The sequence below is a fragment of the Dasypus novemcinctus genome, chromosome 14, assembly GCF_030445035.2.
Source record: "Dasypus novemcinctus isolate mDasNov1 chromosome 14, mDasNov1.1.hap2, whole genome shotgun sequence".
In the NCBI taxonomy this organism is placed as follows: Eukaryota; Metazoa; Chordata; class Mammalia; order Cingulata; family Dasypodidae; genus Dasypus; species Dasypus novemcinctus.
In genome coordinates, this window is record NC_080686.1 from 48,911,109 (window position 1) to 48,933,652 (window position 22,544).

A 22,544-nucleotide genomic window follows, 5' to 3' on the forward strand; every position below is an offset into this window, starting at 1 on the left:
CATCACCAACACGTCCCCACAAGAAAAATGTTTTTCTGAATTTCAGTTCAAGCTCATGGACCCCTGGTTAACCCTGATCTAGACTGAGTTAGTGAAGTTTCCTTGATTCTTTTCTATGAAGAGTTTTTAATCAAGATTTTGTTGAATGCTTTTTGGTTCATATTAACAAATAATTATATGGCCTTTATCCTTTAATTTATTCATGTGGTACATTTCCTAACATAATTTCATTATGTTGAACCATCTTTGACTTTATACACGATGTTAGTCTGTAATCTCCTTGTATTCTTATTGTTTTGGCTTCTGGGTGGTTATCCCCACAGCATTTGGGTAACTCCTTTTTCCCCCTTCCCTTAATGAACCATAACACTTAAATAACATGGTAGGATCTATTCATGAAGACTTCATAAAATTTTCTCACAAAGCCATCTGAGCCTGGTGCGTTTTAGGGATGTGGTAATAGATCTATCATCACCTTTTCAATTTCTTCTTTGGTTGATCTTTTCAGTTTTTCTTTCTTTTAAGTTAATTTAGCTAAAATATGTTAGACTTAGTGATGTAAAGTTGCACATGGTATTCCTGTTATTCATATTATCTTTTTTTTTTCAGTTTTAAAATTTATTGAAGGATATCACTCAAACATAAATAAACAATAAGTGTATAGTAATAGTCGTGAACTTACAAAACAAACATACAAAGTATCATACAGGGCTCTCATACCTCACTCTACCACCAATTCCTTGTATTGTGAAACATTTTTAACTAATGATGAACGAGCATCTTCAAAAATATTACTATTAAACAAAATATCTTACATTTGGTATATTTTTCCTCCAACCATCTTATTATGATGATGAGGATTTTTATATCATTTATATATGAACATACATAAAACAGTAAGTGTATAGTAAAAGTTGTGAACTTACAAAGCAAACAAGCATAACATCAAACAGGGGTCCCCATACATCAACCCACTCCCAACACCTTCCATTGTTGTGAGACATTTGTTACAAATTATGAAAGAATATCGTCAAAATCTTCCTACTAACTATAGTCCGTGTCTTATATTTGGTGTATTTTCCCCCCAATCCACTCTATTATTGTTTTTAAAATATATTTTTATTATAAAAATTGTGAACTTAAAAAACAGTCATGCATATGTGCAGAATTCCCATACAACACCCCTCTATCAACACACCACACTGTGGTGGAACATTTGTTACAGATTATGAGATAATATCAGATTATTACCATTAACCATGGTCCATAGCATACATTGGCACACTATTTCCATACTTCCCTATTATCAGCACAGTGCATTTTGGCATAGATGCATGAATATTACAGTATTAATATTAACCACAGTCTATAGGTCACTCCAGTTGTATTTTTCCTGTGCTTCTCCACATTCCTACCACCCTGCAATAGTGATGGACATCTCCTCTAGGTCACAAAGGACACTCTTGTTTGTGTACCATCAACCACAATTCTCATCCAACTCTGGGTTTACTGTGTTATTCAGTACCTGGATTATTCTCTAGCTTTCTTTCAGTTGAAATTTACACCCCTTATGGCCACATTCCCATTTATAAACCAGTTGTTACTCACTATAATGTGCTCCCATCAACTCTATACATTTCCACACTTTTACAATAAGTTCATTAAAACTTTTACATACTATAGCATCTTAGTATAGCATCTATCTTAGTCCTCCTCTTATCTCCTTAAAAAATCCACCACCTACCACCAGATTTTAAAGATGTTTTCCTGCATTTAGCTTTATGGTTCTTGCTATTAGATTTAGGTTTTTGATCCATTTTGAGTTCCTTTTTGTATAATGTGTGAGATAGGGGTCCTCTTTCTTTATTTTGGCTATGGATATCCACTTCTCCCAGCACCATTTTTTGAATGAACTGTTCTGCCTGAGCTGGGTGGATTTGAAAGGCAGTCAAAAATCACTTGACCATAGATGTAAAGGTCTGTTTCTGAACCATCAGTTCCATTCCATTGGTCTATGTATCTGTCTTTATGCCAACACCAGGCTGTTTTTACAACTGTAGCTAGGTAATGTGATTTAAAGTCCAGAAATAAGAGTCCTTCAACTTTGCTTCTCCTTTTTAAGATGTTCCTGGCAATTTGGGACCCCTTACCCTTCCAAATAAATTTGATAATCATGTTTTCTATTTATTTTTTAAATGTTGGTATGATTTTTATCAGCATTGTGTAGAATCTGTATATCAATTTGGGTAGAATTGACATTGTAATGATATTTAGTCTTCCAATCCATGAGCATGGAATGTTCTTCCAATATTTAGGTCTTTTTTTTATTTCTTGTAACAATGTGTTGTCATTTTCTAGATAGAGTGCTTTACATCTTTAGTTTATTCCTAAATATTTGATTCTTTTTGTCACTTTTGTAAATGGAATTTTTTCCCCTGAATTCCTTCTCAGACTGCACATTACTAGAATCCTTTAAAGTCTATTTCATCCAATATAAGTATAGCTACTCTGGCTTTTTTTTGTTGTTGTTACTGTTCTGCATATGTGGAATATCTTTTTCCAGCCTTTCACTTTCAATCTTTTGGTATCCTTGGGTCTAAGGTGAGTCTCATGATTTCTTTTTTTTTTTTTAAAGATTTATTTATTTAATTCCCCACCCTCCCCCGGTTGTCTGTTCTCTGTGTCTATTCGCTGCATCTTGTTTCTTTGTCCGCTTCTGTTGTCGTCAGCGGCATGGGAAGTGTGGGCGGCGCCATTCCTGGGCAGGCTGCACTTTCTTTCGCGCTGGGCGGCTCTCCTTACAGGGTGCACTCCTTGCACATGGGGCTCCCCTACGCGGGGGACACCCCTGCGTGGTGCAGCACTCCTTGCGCGCATCAGCACTGCGCATGGGCCAGCTCCACACGGGTCAAGGAGGCCCGGGGTTTGAACCGCGGACCTCCCATGTGGTAGACGGACGCCCTAACCACTGGGCCAAGTCCGTTTCCCATGATTTCTTATCTATTGCACCATTCTGTGTCTTTTGATTGGGGAGTTTAATCTATTAATATTCAATATTACCCATAAAGGCAGTTCTTATTCACCCATTTTGACCTTTGGGTTTTATCTGTCATATTTCATTTTCATCACTCTTTTGAGACCTTTAGTTACTTTTATTGGTAAAGTCTTCATTTCCATCTTTCAAACCTCTTTCTCCTGTCTTTTCTTTCAGACTGTAGCACACTCTTTTCTGCCAAGCCAGTCTCTTGGTTACAAACTCCCTCAGTTTCTGTTTATCTGTGAATATTCTAAACTGGCCCTCATTTTTGAAAGACAATCTTGCCAGATATAAGATTCGTGGCTGGAAATTTTTCACACGCAATATCTTAAATATATCATACCACTGCCTTCTTGTCTCCATGGTTTCTGATGAGAAATAAGCAGTTAATCTTATTGGGTATCCCTTATGAGTTATGCATTGCTTTTCTCTTACTGCTCTCAGAATTCTCTCTTCATCTTTGTCTTTTGACATTCTAGTTACTGTGTCTCAGAGTTGATCTATTCAGATTTATTTGATGGGAGTATATTGTGCTTCTTGGACACGGATATCTATATCCTTCAACACGGTCAGGAAATTTTCTACCATTATTTCTTCAAATATTCCTTCTGTCCCTTTTCCCTTCTCTTCACCTTCTGGGATACCCTTGACATGTATGTTTGCACATCTTTTGCTGTCATTTAGTTCCTGAGACCTTATTCAATTTTTTCCATTCTTTTCTTCATCTGTGCTTTTGTATGTTCACTTTTGGAGGCCGTTTCTTCAAGCTCACCTAACTTTTCTTCTGCCTCCTCAAATCTGATGTTCCATGATTCTAGTGTATTTTTTAGTTTCATTTACTGCACCTTTCATTCCTATAAGATCTGCTATTTTTCTATGTATGCTTTCAAATTTTTCTTTGTACTCATCAAATGTCTTTTTGATATCCTTAATCTCTAGCCATCTCATTGAATTTATTAAGGAGATTTGTTTGGACATCTTTGAATAGCTGTCTCAACTACTTTTTGTCATCTGGGGGCTTATCTTGTCCTTTAACTGGGTCATATTTCCTGTTTCTTGATATGGATTGTAATTTTTTTGTTCATGTCTTAGCATCTAGCTTACTTGATGTAGTTATTCTGGGTGTACTTTCTCTCTTTAGCTTAGGGCTTTTTTTTGCCATTTCTCCCTTGCTGGTTGTGTAATAGGAGCCGAGGATGTAGTTGGTGCTGTAAGCTGTGTATGCTCAAGATGTCCACATTGCCTCAGGGACCAATGAAGCGTCTCCTACCTTTGGGGTAGGGACAGAGTTACAGCCATGTAATAATCCAAGTCATGCAAGCCTAGATTGTAGTTGCCCAGAGAGACTGATGAAGCTCCATGCCCCTTCCTCCCTTGCCTGGGGTGGTGATGGAAACTACAGCAATCTCAGAATGACCGCAGTAGTCCTAATAGACTTCCAACTGTTCAGTCTGTGCCAAGCAAACATACCTGCAGTTACCTGGAGAGGTTGATGCAGTCCTGCCAGCTTCCTCCCTGTCAGAGGTGGGGCTGAAGCCTAGGCTAAGGCTGTAGTACTATCTATGTGGGAAGAAGCTGGTCCCTGCCATCACTGTGATGTTTAATCAGCCTGGCTTCCCCTCATGCTGGGGGCAGAGTAGAAATAGTGGCTACCAGCCTCTTTCTGACTTGGACAGGTTGAAACTTTAGCCGTTCTTAGAGTTTTATGTTAGGCCAGCCGAATTTATTAGTATCTGAAGTTGTTGGCCATCCATCTTTTCCTTCCCTGTTTTTGGGAAATGGAGCTTCTAACTTCAGCTACAGAGCTCACCTGAGGCGGTTTATGTTGCCAGAGTAGGATGATCATCAGCCTCCATGGCATGGCCTATATTCTTCTGGAGAGGCTGACACAGATCCTGCCAGCTTACTCCCTGCTGGAGGTGGGGCTAGGGCTTAGGCTAGAGCTGCAATCTGATCTGGATGGGATCCCTACCATCACTGTGATTTTCAGCCCACCAAAATTCCCCTCGTACCAGGGGAAGAGTTAAAATGGCAGCTACTGGCCTCTTTCTGACTTGGAGGTTTAAACTTTAGCTGTTCTTACTATTACACTTTAGCTTGCCAAATATACTAATCAGTAGCTCCGGTTGGTGCCCAGCCATGTCTCCCCGCCCCACCCCTGTTTTTAGGGAATGGAGCTTCCAATTCCAGCCACAGAATAACTCGCAAGTGGCCTGTGCTGCCAGTGTAGGATGGTCACTGGCCTCTGTAGCATGGAGTCCTCTGCTTACAAATCATATCTGCAGATGAGCAGTCTCTTTCTTCCATTCTTTTTTTTTCCCCTTCCATTCTTTCAAGGATGTTGCAGGATGCTCTTTTGGTTTCCTAGAGCCCCCCAAAGAGGTGCTTTGGTAGCTCTGGATGATTACTATACCTTGTAGCATGAGCTGACTTTAGGAGCTACTTCCTCTGCTGCCATCTTGCTGGTTATCAATTCTATCACTTTTTTGTTTTTAATCTATTTGTTAAAAAATACTTTAAAAAATGTATAGGGGATTTCCATATGCCCCACTCCCTACCCCTCCCACACTTGCCCACATTAACAACATCCTTCATTAGTGTGGTTCGTTTGTTACAATTGATGAACACATATTGAAGTATTGCCACTAAGTGTGGATTATAATTTACATTATAATTTACACTCTGCCCAATGCAATTTTGTAAGTTATGACAAAATATATAATGGCCTGTGTCCATCATTGCATTGTCATGCAGGACAATTCCAGTGTCCCAAATATGCCCCCATATTATACCTGTTTTTCCCTCTCCCTCCCCTCAGAACCTCCAGTGGCCACTGCCTTCACATCAATGATTAAAGTTTTTCCATTCCTGAAATAGCAATAAGTATATAGTAGAAAAACAATAAGTCTACTCTAGTCCATTGTTCATTCTGCAGTCCTGAGAATTCAGGGATTGTGATGCCCCCTCCCACTCTGCCTCTAATTTAGAGGGTGGCTTAGATCCCATAGGGCAGTTGGATGGGACTATCTTGCTTGTCATTGCAGACTTTCTCAGTTCCTTGGGATGGTTGTTGTCCATCATTGTCTTGTTAGTTGTCCTGGGTGAGTCCAATGAACCAGACAGTAGATGTTGCAACTCTTTGAGATTCAGGGCCCAACTAGCACATGGACAGCCCAAAGATTTAGGTCTTTTGGATATACACCTCTTAACTCTAGTACTACCTGTAGGTTCAAATAGAAGGAACAGAGGAGCCATGTGTAGGGAAACCACAAATGAGTCCAACTCTGTCACACTGGGGTATGTCAATTCCAAAGTGGAGCCCACTGTCAGGGCAACAAACTCCTGAGCTTTCTTCTACCCTGCCTGTAGTGTCTGCATGTCTCTAGAACCCTCAGGAACCCCACTATTTGAGGCAATATTTACTTTGGCAATCAATAAGGTCCTGCTGAGACGTGCATAAGCATCACCTCTAGACTGACCAGACTCACCTTGAAATCTCAGCCATAAAAACTCATTTGTCTTTTTCCTTTCCATCAAGGTCTTTTTCCAGATACACTGCTAGTTGGCACTTGGTAATAATCCCTCAGTGCCAGGCAGGCTCATCCCTGGAAGTCATGTCCCATGCTAGGGCAGGGAAGATAATGTATTTATATGCTAAGTTTGGCTTAGAGAGAGGCCACGTTTGAACAGCAGGAAGGCTCTCAGGAGGTAATTCTTACGCAACATACAATAGTAGGCTGTTTAAATTTCAAAAGAAAAGGTTCATAAGTTTTATTAGTCAGTCAAAGAGGTGCTGATTTAAAATACCAGAAATTGGTTGGTTTTTTAAAGGGTATTTATTTGTGGTAGAAATTTAAAATAACCAGGCCATAAAGCATAAGCTTCCCTCACCAAAGTCTATTACTGTGCGTTGGAGCAAAATAGCTGCTGACATCTGCCAGTGTTCAGGCTTCCTAGGTTCCTCTGGGCTCAGCTCCTCTGTTTTCTCCACAAGGTCATCTATAGGCTATAAGCCCCTCTAGACTTTGCTTCTGTCCACAAGGCCAGCTGTAGACTCTCAGGCATCTGGCTCTGTCTCTCTCTCCCCAGGGGTCTATTCTCTCTGGGCATCCTCCCTGCAGGGCATCCTCCATTTGATTTCAAAGTCTGAGAGGTTTTTTTTTTTTTCAGATTTATTTTTTATTTATTTCTCTCCCCTCTGCCTCCCCCCCTAGTTGTCTGCTCTCTCTGTCCATTTGCTGTGTGTTCTTCTGTGACTGCTTTTGTCCTTATCAGCAGCAGTGGGAATCTGCATTTCTTTTTGTTGCATCATCTTGCTTTGTCAGCTCTCCATGTGTGCGGTGCCATCCTTGGGCAGGCTCCTCTTTCTTTTGAGCTGGGCAGCTCTCCTTACTAGGCGCACTCCTTGTGCATGGGATTCCCCTATGCGGGGGACACCCCTGTGTGGCATGGCACTCCTTGTGCATATCAGCACTGCACATGGGCTATCTCCACATGGGTCAAGGAGGCCCAGGGTTTGAACCATGGACCTCCCATGTAGTAGGTGGACGCCTTATCCATTGGGCCAAGTCCACTTCCCTGAGAGTCATTCTTAAGACAGTGGTTTCTTCTTCCTTGGGGCCACATGGGGACCCACCCTTTCCACAGGCTTTCCCAATGGCTATTTTCTTGGTTCCATCCTCATCAAGTATCTGGGTGTTTACCAAGCTCCAGACGTTACCCTCAAGGAACATTGAGGGGATTGCTACATCTTAATCTCTGGGTTAGAGTCTTAGCTCTCGTAATACAGTGAAGTGAATACAACATTCTCCCTAACATTTGACGTATAAGCTCAGCCCTCTCAGAGCAACGATTTGACCACCTGGTCTTCCATAACCAATGGGGGACAGGTCCATCCCTCCCAGACTTTAAGGGTGCTGACCTTAACTGCCCTAATCCTTGAGAAATGTGCTCCACCTTTTCTCTACCCTGGGGCAGCAAAATTCTCTCTGAATGTCGGGCAGGAACATCTACCCTCTTCCCACTGCTGCAGTAAACTCACCCTCCTGTACACATGGGTGGGTTTCCTCTCTTGGCCCAAGGTGATGTCTTAATTCCAGATCTCAGCTTCCATGGTTTTCCTCTTAAATCTCTTTCTCCTTCATCCTCTCCTTTAGTCCAAGCTGACAGTGGTTTTGTTCATACAGTGCTCTCAAAAAGTTCGTTGGTTTAGCATGCAAGGAGCATGGGCCCAAGCCATCAGACAATAAGACTTTCCACAAGTCTTTCCTAGATAACTGCATCTTCAATCCTGATTTACAAGATCCAAGTTTAGTTAAGTTCTCCTATGGGCCACTATCATCTGGGAGCTTGATTTCCAGAGGTTTGGAATCTCCAGAAGCATTTTCTGTTTTCTTTGTGCCCAAAAGTTCATTCCTTGGCTTATCTCTCCCATCTAGCATTTTGCTATAAGCTGCATGGAGAAGCTAAGCCACATTCTCTGAGGTTACTTTGGAAAGTTCTTCAGCCAAATGCCCAGGCTAACCATTTTCAAATTCTGTCTTCAATATAACATCAGGAGTTAATCTTGCTATCTTCTCTGCAACTTTAAAACTTGGGCCGCCTTTCTTCCAGTTTCCAATAATAGTTTCATCATTTACTTCTAAGGCATCATAAAAAGTCTCTAGCATCCAAATCCCTAGCAATAGTCTCTGCAAAGCAATCTTGGCCTTTTCTATCAAACATCTCACTATTCCTCCAAAAAATACCCCTTACCCATTTATAAAACCATTCCATCATTTTGGTGATTGCAAAGGCATGACCCCACTCTCTGGTACCAAATTCTCTGTTAGTCAGCCAGAGGGGTGCTGATGCAAAACACCAGAAATCTGTTGGCTTTTATAAAGGCTATTTATTTGGGGTAGAAACTTACAATTACCAGGCCATAAACCATGTTACTTCCCTCACCAAAATCTGTTGCCACATGTTCGGGCAAGATGGCTGCCAACGTCTGCCAAGAGTTTCGACTTCTTAGGTTCCTCTCTTCCAGGGGCTCTGTTTCTCTCCATTCTCAGCTGCTATGCTCTCTCCACAAGGCCAGTTATGGACTATCAGGCAAATGGCTCTGTTTCTCTCCCCTGGGCTTATTCTGTGTCTAAGGAGCTGTCTCTATTCCCTGTGTGCTTACTTCTTGGGCTTCAGCTCAAAACTCCAATTCCCTTCTCTGTGGAACAGTTTCTCTGAGTGTTCCCACCCACCAAGGGGGCGGGGACTCAATGTCCTACTGACGTTGCCCAGTCAAAGCCTTAATCATTATTTAATCAAGCAATAGTGGAATCTCTGAATCCAATATACTCTAATATGCCTGGAGGGACAGATAGTTTACAAACATAATCCAGTGTCTGGTTTTGGAATTCATAAACCGTATCAAACTGCTACATAAGTACTGTCATCAGTATCAAGGGCCCATCAATGGTCTATCCTCCTTCATTAGTCACTACCCCTGTACTCAGGTGATTCTTGCTATCCCATTAGAGAATGTGGCAGAGCTCCCCAGGATGGGAGTTTGATATTTTTAGGGTTATCGTACGAATCTCCACCCACCATCGCAATGCCCCATGAACACTTGAACACATTCATATGCCTTAACAGTGTGCCCCAGTTGAACTTCTTCCTATGTATCCCCCATCACTGACACCCCACACCAGTGATCCTCCCCTGCCACAGCTGTGACCCTTCTGTGATCCAAAAATTCTTCAAAAATAAAACCAACAAAATAACCAAGTAAAATTAATAGGAAAATGAAATAATGATAGTTTTAAAAATAAAATAAAAAATTGAAAAGATTTGAAATAATTTTTTAAAAATATATCTTTCTGTCATGTTCTTCATCACTATAAGATTTGTTGCCTTGTATGTACAGTGACATTTTCTTCTATATATTCCCCCAGTGTCTTATTTTTTTTCATATCTTCAGAGAAGCTTTAGGTCACAAAGTCACATACAGGATATAGGGGATTCCCATATACCCCAACATCTCCTCCTTTCTTTCTCTCTCCTATTAATAACATTTTACATGTAGATGGTTCATTTGTTACAGTTGATGTACAAGTACTGAAGCATGGTCAATTGATTTACACTATGGTTTACATTTTGGATCATACACTTTTATAAATTTTGATGGAATTTAAAATTGCCTGGATCCATTATTGCAATTCCATGCAAAACAATTCTAATGCCCTAAAAATGCCCTATGTTCCCTCTATTCTATTCTTTTCCCCTCCCCTCAGGGCCAATAGTAACCACTAAGTTTCACTTTTTGAAGGATAAAATTCATAGTTACTTGCAGTTAAATTGAAGTTTTGACATATTGGTCTTTTTTCTTTTATTAAGCATTGCCTATGTTCTCAAGAGACTCTTACCCCTATATTTGAGAATATAGTGGGTCTCCACCCACTGATAAGATGAACACTTAGATAATCCATGCAAGTCCACCCCAGGTGTGCCCTGTCCTGTATGCCCCCACATTCAACACCCTATACCAGTAACCCTCCCCTGCCATATGTGCCAAAAAAACATTCCCGAAGTTGTAGTTTTAACCATAGACCTGCAAATCCCCAGAGTTCACCTGCTCCTTAGGTTTACAGGTTTACAGCATAGATTTATGGTAGACAGAAAGGGAGTAGATGGTTGTGAGCCAATGCCCATATGGGCAAAATCTATGATAAGGTGGAAGGGTGTAATTGTGCAGTGGATGAGCATGACAGTCGTGCAGCGATGCTATTGGTTTCGGCAGTGCTGGTCTGTGAGGGGTGTAGAATCGGGGGATTGGGTTGGACTATCCATGGAATTGAGGAAAGGGTCAGGGGAAGAATCAGGTGAACTCTGGGGATTTGCAAGTCTGTGGTTAAAACTACAGTGTTTGGAATGTTCTTTTGGCAAATATCACTTTTCTTTTTAATAAAATTTGGAAGGGTGTATTTCATGGTTTCAACAACTTTCCTGATAAGAAATCAATTTTCCAGAACCATTTGTTAAGATAATAGATTTCCAGGCCCTTCCCTAGAGATTTCTCCTATTCCAATAAGTATGGAATAGAAACTGGGACATGTTTTTAGCAAGATCCCAACTGATACTTTTTTTTTGTCCTCGAAAAAGAATCATTTTACTATTGTTCTGTAACAACAAACCTAATATGCAACTGATTCTTAACAGGCAGATAAGCAAACTCTTGTCTGTTTTATTGGTCTTTTAATAAATCAACTCTTGGTTTTACTTACCAAATGTATTTGCTAAACGTACTTATTGTCATTCTTTCTTAAATCCTTGGATACTTTTTTGGCCATCTCCAGTGGCATTATTTTTTTTAAACAAATCAATTTTATTGATACATATTAATAAAGCATACAGGTCATCCAAAATGTACAATCAGTGGTATTTGATATAATCACATAGTTGTGCATTCATCGCTTCAATCATCATTAGAGCATTTTCATTATTAAGATAATAAACAAAAAGGTGGCAAACAGGGCAGTTCTTCACCTCTCAATCTCTCTATGCTTCCCCTGCTATACATAGCTGCTATTTCTAGCTATTCTTACATATTCATTTATTTTAAAGCAGTTTTATTGAGATATATTCAAATACCATACAGTCCATCCAAAGTGTACAATCAGTGGCTTTTAGTATAATCACAATGTTTTGCATTTATCATCACAAATGATTTTTGGACAATTTTATTACTCAAAAAGAAAAACCCCACACCCTTTTGCAGATACCTCTCAGTCCCTCTATCCTTCCCCAGCCTTACATAACCACTAATCTAATTTCATCTTCAAAAATTTATTTATATTTACATTTTATATAAATGGAATCATGCAATATGTAGTACTTTGTGTCTGGTTTCTTTCATTTACCATAATGTTTTGTTTGTTTTTTTGTCTGATGTTAACATCCTGTAGTATTTGTTGTGTTTTCATTGCCATTAATTTCCCTAAACTTTGTAATTTCATTTTGATATCCTCAATTCAAGGATTATTTTATTAATTTTTTTTAAACTTTAGCAAATCAATTGTGAATTAAGGGGAGAACTGTTATTTCTGTGTACACATACACATCAGTTTTCTTACTAGTAAAGTAGGAAAAATGCTCCTGTGTCAGCATTGTTTTCTGAGGTTAATCCTTAAAAGTGTTGAGCACATTCTCCCAGACTTTTAGTAAACCTTTCAATAAATTGAGTTGTTTGTTTATTTCTAGTTTCACTGAATTTTACAGTCAGAATGTACCTCCAGATTATAGGATTAAGGATTTTCTTTGTGTCCTTATAGGTGTCAGTTTCTTGAAAAAATTCTTTGACTGTTTAAATGGAATATATATGCAGCTACCTCTCTGAAATTCTGTAACTTAGAGCCAGGTGTATTTGTTGTTATTAAATCCTTTATATCTTTATTTAGTATTTTTGTGAATGCATTATCGGTTATCTACATAGTTTTGAGAGAGCTATGTTCAGTTCTTCTGCTGTGATTTATTTTTAATTTACTGCATCAAAAAATATTTATTGGATATTTTCATATGCCAGACCCATTTTAGCTGTTGGGAATACAAAATGAAAAAATCTGACAGTTCTTGCACTCTAAACTTAATGAAAATAAGTAAAATTTTTAAATGAAATGATTTCAGAATATGAAAAAGAAAATGGGAAACGATGGTAGTCTGGAGTGATTGTGGGGGTATATGCAACATCAAAGAGGGTACTAGAGGACTGCCTTCTGAAAATGTTGTTGAGCCTGAACTAAATGATAAGTAGCTGCCCATTATAAAATATTCTGAGACTGTGGGAGTAGCAAGTGCACATCTCTGAAGTGGGAAGGAGTTTGTTCTCTTCAAGGAATAGAAAGATCAACTTGACTACTCAGACCTAGCAGTGGACCAGACTATGTAGGGTCTTTATCCTGAGCTGGGGTAAATAGTTTGGCATTTATTCTGGTTGTAATAGGAATCCCTTGGTGTGTTTAATTAGGAGAGAAAAATCTGTGTTATGTTTTAAAATGATTACTTTTGTTCATGTTTAGAAAATGGATATTAGTTGCATAAGAGAGAAAGTAGGCAGGCCAGTTGGGAGACAATTTCAGTAGAGTAGGCAAGACATGAGGAACTTAGGGTAGTAGTAAAGATGAGGAAAAGGACTGAGAGCACTTGCTGTGGAGTTGTGTGTGGAAGAGACATTTTTGCCTTGAGCAACTGAATGGTGCCATTTAATATTTAATTTTCTTCCTGTTTCTAGTAGTTTGTGTTTCATGTGCTGTGTCTTAGTGAGCACAGAGGTTTATGACTTTCTTGTGGACTAGATTATACCTATATATTTATTCATGTATTCTTCTTTTCCCAGTTTTGCTAATTTGCTTTAAAAGACAACTGTTAATCCTTTCTTCTATTGGAATTAATTTCCACTTCGTTGAAGATGAGACTGCTTGTACATGAATATCATGTAACAGATAACAGAATTTTAGTTTCTTTACACATACTCTCCTTTTATTTCTTCATGATTTTTAATAGTATTGCATACAAGATAGCTCTAAATACTTTATTTTTTATATCTGGTTATTGAAGTTTGTCTTTTTCTTTCTTTAAAATGTACCAGAAGATTCCATTACTTTAATTTGTCTTCCTTTCTCATTTCAATTTGAACTTTGATGTGTAATCATCTAGTACGTTTTGTTTATCTATTGCCTACACACTTTTAACTTGATTCACTTTTATTCCAGTACATAGTTTAAATGAATCAATCACACTTAAAATGAAAACTAAGAAAATTTTATCACTGGGTCCCAGGACTGTGTTATTTTTACAGAAAGTATAGAATGGGTTCTTGAATCTTTTTCTTCCATTTCTTATAGTACTATTTTAAGAATTAATGCCACCATGTATTTTCTACATTAGCAGAAGCGTTCTTTTTGATAGTAGCTAACATTTGTGTGAGAAAAGGGAGATGGAAAGGGCTTATTTTAAAGTTTTTCTATAGCACAAGCACACTTTCCCTCAGAATTGAGAATCCAGAGGAAAGATATTTGTTGTCCTAATACTGGTTTTCTTTCCTAAGTTAAAGTTATTAGTATATATATTCTTAAATTTTAATCATTTATATGTTGTTCATCCCTAAAATGTGAGCAATTTGAAACTATAATCTAGCTTGTTTTATGTTCATCTGTACCTGGTACATTGCTCAGTGTGAATTAGGCTCTTAAGTAAAATTTTGATTGGCTAGTTCTTGGTTGCTTGATAGCTTTTCTTACTGGTTTTTCCTTCTCAGTTAATGGCGAGTCATCCTCATCTGCACCAAGTGATAATGCATCGGCCGTGGGAACTGCAATAGTTTCTGAAGAAACTGCCTTGTCTTCAAACTGCACTAGTACTACTGTTGAAGATCCTCCAGTTCAAGAAATACTGACTTCCTCAGAAAACAATGAATGTATTCCTTCTACCAGTGCAGCAGTGGAATCTGAAGCTAGAAGTATGTTAGATCCTACCACCTCTGATTCTGGAAATAGTTCTTCTTTTGAAGCAGCCAAATTAAGACAGCCAGATGGGTGTGTGGAATCTGTACGGCAACAGTCTGGAAATGCCAACACGGAAACTTTGCCATCAGGGTATGTTAAATATATTTTTTTAAAGTTTGATTTAGATGACAGTATTAACTTTTGGATAATATCTGACCACTGAATGATACATAAAATTTTTCCATAGTTTCAGTAATTTGAAATCTATATAGAAATCTGATTTATACTATTTGCCACAAACTAAGTTCTTTTTGGAACTAAGAACAATTGCTCATTTGGCTGAAGTATGTGCATATATGATGGGAAAAGGAAAAAAACCTGATCTTAATTTCTAACATCCCCTCAATTTGATTCTTGATTTATTTTTGCTTTAAGATAAAAGTGGCTATGATATTCTCTGTATTCCTTTTTGGTCTGCTCTCTAGGCCCCGAACTATCCCTTTCAGCCACAGTCACATTGATAAATCAGCAGTTGGTTATACTCACTATAATGTATTACCATCAACTCTATTCATTTCTACACATTTACCATAAACCTTATTAAAAATTCTACATACATTAAGCATCAGCCCCCATTTTTAATCCACATTCAACTTCTAGTAACCTATACTGTAGAGTTTACCTCCCTGAGTTTACTTATCTTTTTAGTTCATATTAGTGAGACCATACAATATTTGTCCTTTTGTGTCTGACTTCATTCAACCTCCTGGTTTAATGGGGCATAAAGATAAGTGAGCAACAAGTGACTCTATATAGTACAATTAAAGCTATGCAAGTGGCAAGTTTAAAAGCTTTGCAGGGAACATATGTGTGTGGGGTGACGGGAAGGGTATTGTTGAGATCAGAATATTTCTGGAAGAAGTGATACTTATGTGGCTTTCTGAAAGAGGAGTAGGAGTTAGTAAAACAAATAATGAAGGGCACATGATAGGTTTGATTCTAAGTGGAGCCAACTGCATGTTCAAATATTTAGCAGCCATAAAAATGAGTAAGGCTGACTCAAGAAAGAATTCAGCATTAGAAAGAAGCAATTTATATAGTGCTGAAGAGCAAACGGTCCTAAGAGGATTTTTATAAGCCTGATAATGGTGTGGGCATTTATACCCAAAAACCTTGAATAAACCTTAAAGAATATTAGAGGAGTGGTATAATTATATTTGCATTTTATTGAGATCATCCTAACAGTGGTATAGACAGCAGATTGGGAGTTAAGGAGACGAGTTAGGATAGCAGCCAAACCATTTTATAAATGAAGGAAGCAGGTATTCCAGTTCAGAATGGTAAGCCCATAAATTTAATTCTGTGAGGGCTAAATAGTTGCTTCAGCAGGCCTGAAGCCAACATTAGTTATTACAGCACTAGGAGAAGTTCAGGAATAATCTGGATAAATGTTTTTCAAATTGTGGATTGCCATGCATTAACAGTGATCAGCATCTGAACACATAAAAGATAAAATAAATCAATATAGAATGGAATGGAAAATGCTGTAGTGTGTTGAGTGTAATGACAGTAAGGACTGTTTCCTGAACTTTTGTTTTTCTGGTCTCTCTCTCCTCTGTCTGTCTCTGTCTATGTAATCTGTAGATAAGCAGTGGTGAAAATTAAGCAAGCCTGAACTAAGGTAGAGGCTAGCATTTTAGGACAATAAGACGGGTCTTGGTAATTACTTGTGGAGAAGTGGAAGAATAGAAAACAAGTGGAGGAGTTAAGGTTCTTTTGCTCATGCATGACTTGTGAACTCCTTCTGACTAGTTTTCAACTCTACAATGCCATCTACTTCTCTCAGAAGCCTTTCTTTGTCTCTCCTATCTTTGGAGACTGATTCTGTTGTTTATCTAACTAAACAACGTACTCATGGGTGCCCAGATCCTAGTGACTGAAATGTGCAGCCCACTTGCTCCAAGTGCTTTTGTTAAATAATTCTTTACTCTCCATAGTTTTAAAATTTGATTCACTTTATATAGTGATATATAGGTAAAATGAAAAATTCAATGAATCAAAATCCAATTTAAAATGCAAGTCAGTGGAAAATCAGTTTTATCGCATCAGTACTAGGTTGATTCTTTAGAGCGTAAAAGTAGGTCTCTAGGGCTCCACCCACCCTCCCCTCGCTGGCCCCACATACTCCATAGGCAGCTGGGTGGTGGTATATTTGACAGAGATATTTGATTATAGGGAGAATATGGGCTCAGGGTGGGTAGGAGAATGAAGTGTTTGAGTTCTATATTTGTAGGGCATCCAATTGGTAGTTTCAGAGAGGCAGTTGGTATATATATATATCAGCAGTCGAGAAGAGTATTCTAAAAAGAGCATTCTGGGCTGTAGATAAGATTTGAGTCTTTTACCAGCCATGATCTCAGACTCTAATGACCTTTATTTCTTTTATCTAACTTTTGTATGGAATGTTCTTCCCCAGATATCTGCAAGATATAAGATTCACGTTCAGGTCTCTGCTCAGATGTTACCTCAGTCCCTGAATCCCCTGTCTAAATCAGCTCTACCCCATCCACTTACCCTACCTTATTTTTCCCCAACATTTTATTGTGGAAATTTGCAAGCAGACAGAAAAGTTTCAAGAATTTTGCTGCAAACTCCCATATATATACCACCTAGTATTCTCCTATTGACATTTTATTAAAACTACTAGCTTTATCTCCTATCTCCATCACTTTCTAGCCATCTAATTTTTTTTTAAAGATATATTTATTTTGGGAAGCGGGTTTGGCTCAATGGATAGAGCATCCGCCTACCACATGGGAGGTCCAGGGTTCAAACCCACGGCCTCCTGACCCATGTGGTGAGCTGGCCCATGCACAGTGCTGATGCGTGCAAGGAGTGCCATGCCACACGGGTGTCCCCTGTGTAGGGGAACCCCATGCTCAAGGAGTGTGCCCTGTAAGGAGAGCCACCCCACATGAGAAAAAGTACAGCCTGCCTAGAAGTGGCGCCACACACATGAAGAGCTGACGCAGCAAGATGATGCAACAAAAAAGAAATACAAGCAGACACAGAGCAACACACCGCAAATGGACACAGAGAGCAGATACCTGGGGTGGGGGGAAGGGGAGAGAAATAAATAAAAAATAAATCTTAGGGGGAAAAAAGATTTATTTCTTTATTTCTTCCCTACACCTCCCCCCCTCCAGTCCCCCGTTGTCTGCTCTCTCTGCTCATTCATTGTAGGTTCTTCTGTGTTTGCTTGTCTCCTCTTTAGGCAGCATCAGGAACCAATCCTGGGACCTTCTGAACTGGGAAGAGGTGCTCAATCTCTTGTGCCACTTCACCTCCCTGGTCTGTTATGTCTCTTATTGTGTCTCTTCTTTGTCTCTTTTTGTTGTGTCATCTTGCTGCTTCAGTTCTCTGCACAGGCCAGTGCTCCTGCACAAGCCAGCACTCCATGTGGGCCAGCTCTGTGCTAGGGCCAGCTTGCCTTCATCAGGAGACCCCAGAAAGGACCTTCTATATCGTAGATGGGAGCCCAAGTTGCTTGAGTCATATCCACTTATATCATCTATTTTTCAAATACCTTTCACCTCTCAGTACTTCAGCTTGTATGTCATTAACTAGAGTTCAGTACTTGTTTAAATTTTTAAAGTTTGTGTAGAAAATGCACACATCTTAAGTATGCATTTGATTTTTGATTTTGACACATTTTGTTGTGTAACTCAAACACTATTAAGATATCTGTGAAGATATACCATCACCTCAGATAGTTCTTTCAGGCCTCTTTTTCATTCAGCCCCTATCTCTACCTTTAGACAGTCATGCATTTTTTTCCACTGTGGATTAGTTTTGCTTGTTCTAGAACTTAATATAAAAGGAATCCATGTGAACTCTTTTGAGTAGGTTTCTTTTAATCAGCATGGTGTAACCTGAATTATTTTTCTTTACAACCCTTAAATCACCCTTTGGCATATGTTTTTGTGTTTATCTGTTTTTAATCCCACTAGACAGAAAAGGGAACTTTATTTTGTCCATTTTTATATTCCTAGTGCTTAAATTGTGCCTGCCATTTAGTGGATACTCAATAAATATTTGTTAAATAAATGAATTAGTGATTGATTAAGTGATCTTGAGCAGTTGGACAAAAGCCCTGACTTGTAAATGCCTTCGATGGAAATGGTGAACTAGGTCAGAAGCTGATGAAAAATTCAAGTAAGATAAGAACTGAAAGGCATCCATTGAATTTAACAACAAAGAGGTTATTGTTGCCTTCTGACAAAGTCAAAATAGAAAAATAGAAAAAGCTATATTCAAATTGTTGTGAGTTGTGAGTGAATGAAGGGAAGAGTGAGAACTAACATAGAAAATTCCTTGTGAAGACACAGGGAAAGAAGATATTATATGGGAGTGGCAAGAAAAAATGCAGAACTGAGAGGCAGTTTTTTGTTGTGTTGTATGTTTTGCTTTGTAAAAGGGGAGGTAAAAATTATGGCTCGCTACTGATGAGAATCTGGAGACATTGGCAGTACAGGAGAAAAAGCTGGATTGTGGGTAATGAGAAGCCAACAGTCTTACTATATACCCCATTATCCCAGTGTGAATGAAACCAGTAGATAGCCAATCAGTAACTGAATCCTGTTGTTTTTATTGTGATATATTTCGTGAATTATTTCCATGTTTCTTTTTTTTTTTTTAGTAAGGTCTTTGTTTAGTACTAGCTTTTGAAATTTGCATGCAATATTTTAATGAGATAAGTAGAACATGTATAAATTCCGAAAAGGAGAGTATTACTGTCGAAGGTCAAGTACAGCAGTTTTAAATTAGGGCTCTCCTTTACAATAAATTAAGGAATATTATTGAGAATTCTCATCAGTCATCCAGGTGCTTTGCATCTATTTGGGGGTGGGATGGTCATGAATATTTATTAATGGGGTAAGCTACTGGTGGACTAAATCCACCCCACCACCACTTTTCTGTGGACCCTGGGCACAGCTCTAGCTGAGCACTGTGAGCCAGACCAAGCCAGGGCAGTCCTCCTTCACCCTTGTACCACATCCCTCTCTTCCCCTTCCCCCTGCTCAGCACCTTCCTCCCTCATTGCTGCCCAAGGTCGGCTCACACTCCAGTCCCACCTACACACTGGGGACTCACTGTTGTCAATTGCCAGCACCAGTGGTAGAATCTCACTTTAGGAGTGGTGACTTGGTGAGTTGCCCCACCTCGGACTAGGTCCCAGAGAATGTGGGAGGGGTTCAGTGGGATCTGGGAGTCACTGGGACTGACAGTAAAATTCAGCAGGCCCCAGTGGGCCAGGGTTCTTTGTCCCAAGAAAATCATCAGCACAGGGCAGCTGGGCACAAAGCATGCACACCATCTGGGATGGCCCACCCTGGGCAAATGTGAGTAGGGCAGGGAAGGAGTTTTCTATGTACTAAATGTCTCTTTACAGAAAAAGTTTGCCCATCTCCTATTCTAGTGAACAGAATGTAAAAACTTATAAAGAAGATATCCAAAAGTAGTTCTGAATATAATTTTCTGTGTAGCAAGCAATTTAGTTGGAGAAAGATGAATTGTTAGAGCTCGAACACTGAAAATTAAAGACCAAGGACTAACTTGAAACAAAAGTGCTTACTGAATATTTATTGACTGTTAAGTCAGAAGTATTTGCTACTAAAGATAAAACACAAGCTTCATAGTCAATTATGTGGATGGAAGATGTTTTTCTGTTTTTTCCCCCAACCTTAAAATTTGTTTGATTACAAAACTAAGGCATGCCCAAGTATATATTCCAAATAATATGGAAATATTTGTTAACGTACTCCTTAGCTCACAACCCAGAGAATGGTATTTTCTTAGTATTCCAGCAGCAGATATTTGAGCGCCTTCTCTGGGCTGGTGTGTTCTGGACACTGGGTGAACAGAGGCATATGAGAGCCCAGACTTTGCTGTTGTGGAGCTTGTGTTTCAGTGTGTAGAGATGATGGCCTTATAGAAATAAACTTATTCAGTAAGGAAATTTTGCTGTAGAATAGCAATAAAAATTCAAGGACTGATTATAGGGATTAATATCTAAAAACAGTGAAGTACTGTTACTAGAAGTTGTGAAACTTAATCAATTTTGGGGGTATTTCATTTGTTTTTGTCAGTTAAGCTTTCATACAGATACATAGCCCCTTTGATGTATGTAAAAGATATTCCTAAAACATCTTTAGAATGAAATTCCATGTTTAAACCCTGACTTCCCATTAACTTTTTTTAAATATGGTTTTATTAGAAAAGTTGTGAATTTACAAAACAATCATGCACATGTGTGGAATTCCCATATAACACCCCTCCACCAACACACTACATTGTTGTGGAACATGTGTTACAAATTATGAGATAATATTACCAGACTATTACAACCAACTATGGTCTATAGTAAATATTTGTCATTTTTCCATTTTTGGCATTGATGCAAGAATATTACAGAATTGCTGTTAACTGTAGTCTTTAGGTTACGTTAATTGTATTTTTCCCATGCTTATGCTATATTACATAGAAACAAAGGCGATCTAAAATTTCAGGTTATTTATTTTTAGTGAAATGTTTTGTAAGGAATATTTATAGTACAGCATAGCGTGAATATTCCAGTGTAGGATTTTATACCACAGTGATTTTAATAGATTAGTAATTTCTGTGAAATTACTAAATTAGAAATAAGGGGAAACGGACTTGGCCCAGTGGTTAGGGCGTCCGTCTGCCACATGGGAGGTCCGTGGTTCAAACCCCGGGCCTCCTTGACCCGCATGGAGCTGGCCCATGCGCAGTGCTGATGTGCGCAAGGAGTGCCCTGCCACACAGGGGTGTCCCCCGCGTAGGGGAGCCCCACGGCAAGGAGTGCACCCATAAGGAGAGCCACCCAGCGCGAAAGAAAGTGCAGCCTGCCCAGGAATGGCACTGCCCACACTTCCCGCGCTGCTGACGACAACAGAAGCGGACAAAGAAACAAGACGCAGCAAACAGACACAGAGAACAGACAACTGGGGGATGGGGGGTGGGTGGGAGGGGGAATTAAATAAATAAATAAATCTTTTTTTTAAAAAAAGAAATAAGATGTCCAGTTGTGAACTTGGACATCTTATTTCTTCGTAAAGCATTTTGTGACTTATATTTGTACCTTCAACATGATTAAATTACTTCTTGCATATGATTTTAAGTACATGTGTATGTGTATACCTTGCTTAAGGAATAACTTGATTATATGTGGTCATTGTGTAAGAAAATAACTTAAGGCCTCTCTAATTAAAAAGAAGTGAAATTTAATTGGGGCTTCTGTGTTTCAGAGAAAAGAAAATATTTTCCTTTCATTCTACTTTAAAATTAAAACAGGACCATGAAACTCAGAAATACCAAGTTGGTTTTTTGTTCATTTTTTTTAACATTTAAATTTTTTCTTCTTTACTATATTAAGGAAAAACTGGAGAGGAAGAAGCAGGGATCACAGAGGAGAAAGTGGGAGTGGGGGATAGGAGAGATTGAGAGTCGTAGAAATAGAACAGAAAAAGATAAAATGTTCTAGAGCATAAGCCTGAAGGCTTTCAAAACAGAAGAGGGAGCTTTGTACCTGGAAAGAAGATACCATATGCATGTAGACGAAAGAATTTTCATGGAGCAGCATCGCCACATAATAATTTAAGGCTATTTCTGCTAAAATCTTTTAGAATTGTATTTTTTCATTTTTAGGCACAAGTCATCGCTATTTTGTGCCTTGGGCTTGAAATTATAGTGAAATTCCCTTCACCATTATTTAAATTCCTATTTTCTGGTAATTTGGAATTTTGTAAATTAGTATCGTTTACAATTTTAGGTATTATTCTATCCCTTCTCTGGTAACTATACTTAGTATTTGAGTTTCCAGTATTGTTAATGAAAAGGGAGTAATTAAGAATTTAAGCACTAATAATTGAGAAAAGAAGCAATAACTTTATAACAGATAGCCTTTTAAAATAAAGCTTATCTGTTATTAGGAAAGAATTATTTTTCAGGTT

General features: G+C 38.6%; 1 protein-coding gene across 6 annotated transcripts in view; it reads left to right on the forward strand.

Annotated features, from left to right (window-relative positions):
- WWP1 (WW domain containing E3 ubiquitin protein ligase 1) overlaps positions 1–22,544 on the forward strand; it is a 139,788-nt gene that overhangs the window by 60,115 nt on the left and 57,129 nt on the right. For all 6 annotated transcript variants that reach the window (XM_012518097.4, XM_012518098.3, XM_004474756.5 and 3 more), the window contains one exon: positions 14,325–14,661. In XM_012518097.4, coding sequence (XP_012373551.1) covers positions 14,325–14,661 — 337 coding nt within the window. The remainder of the gene's footprint in view (positions 1–14,324; positions 14,662–22,544) is intronic.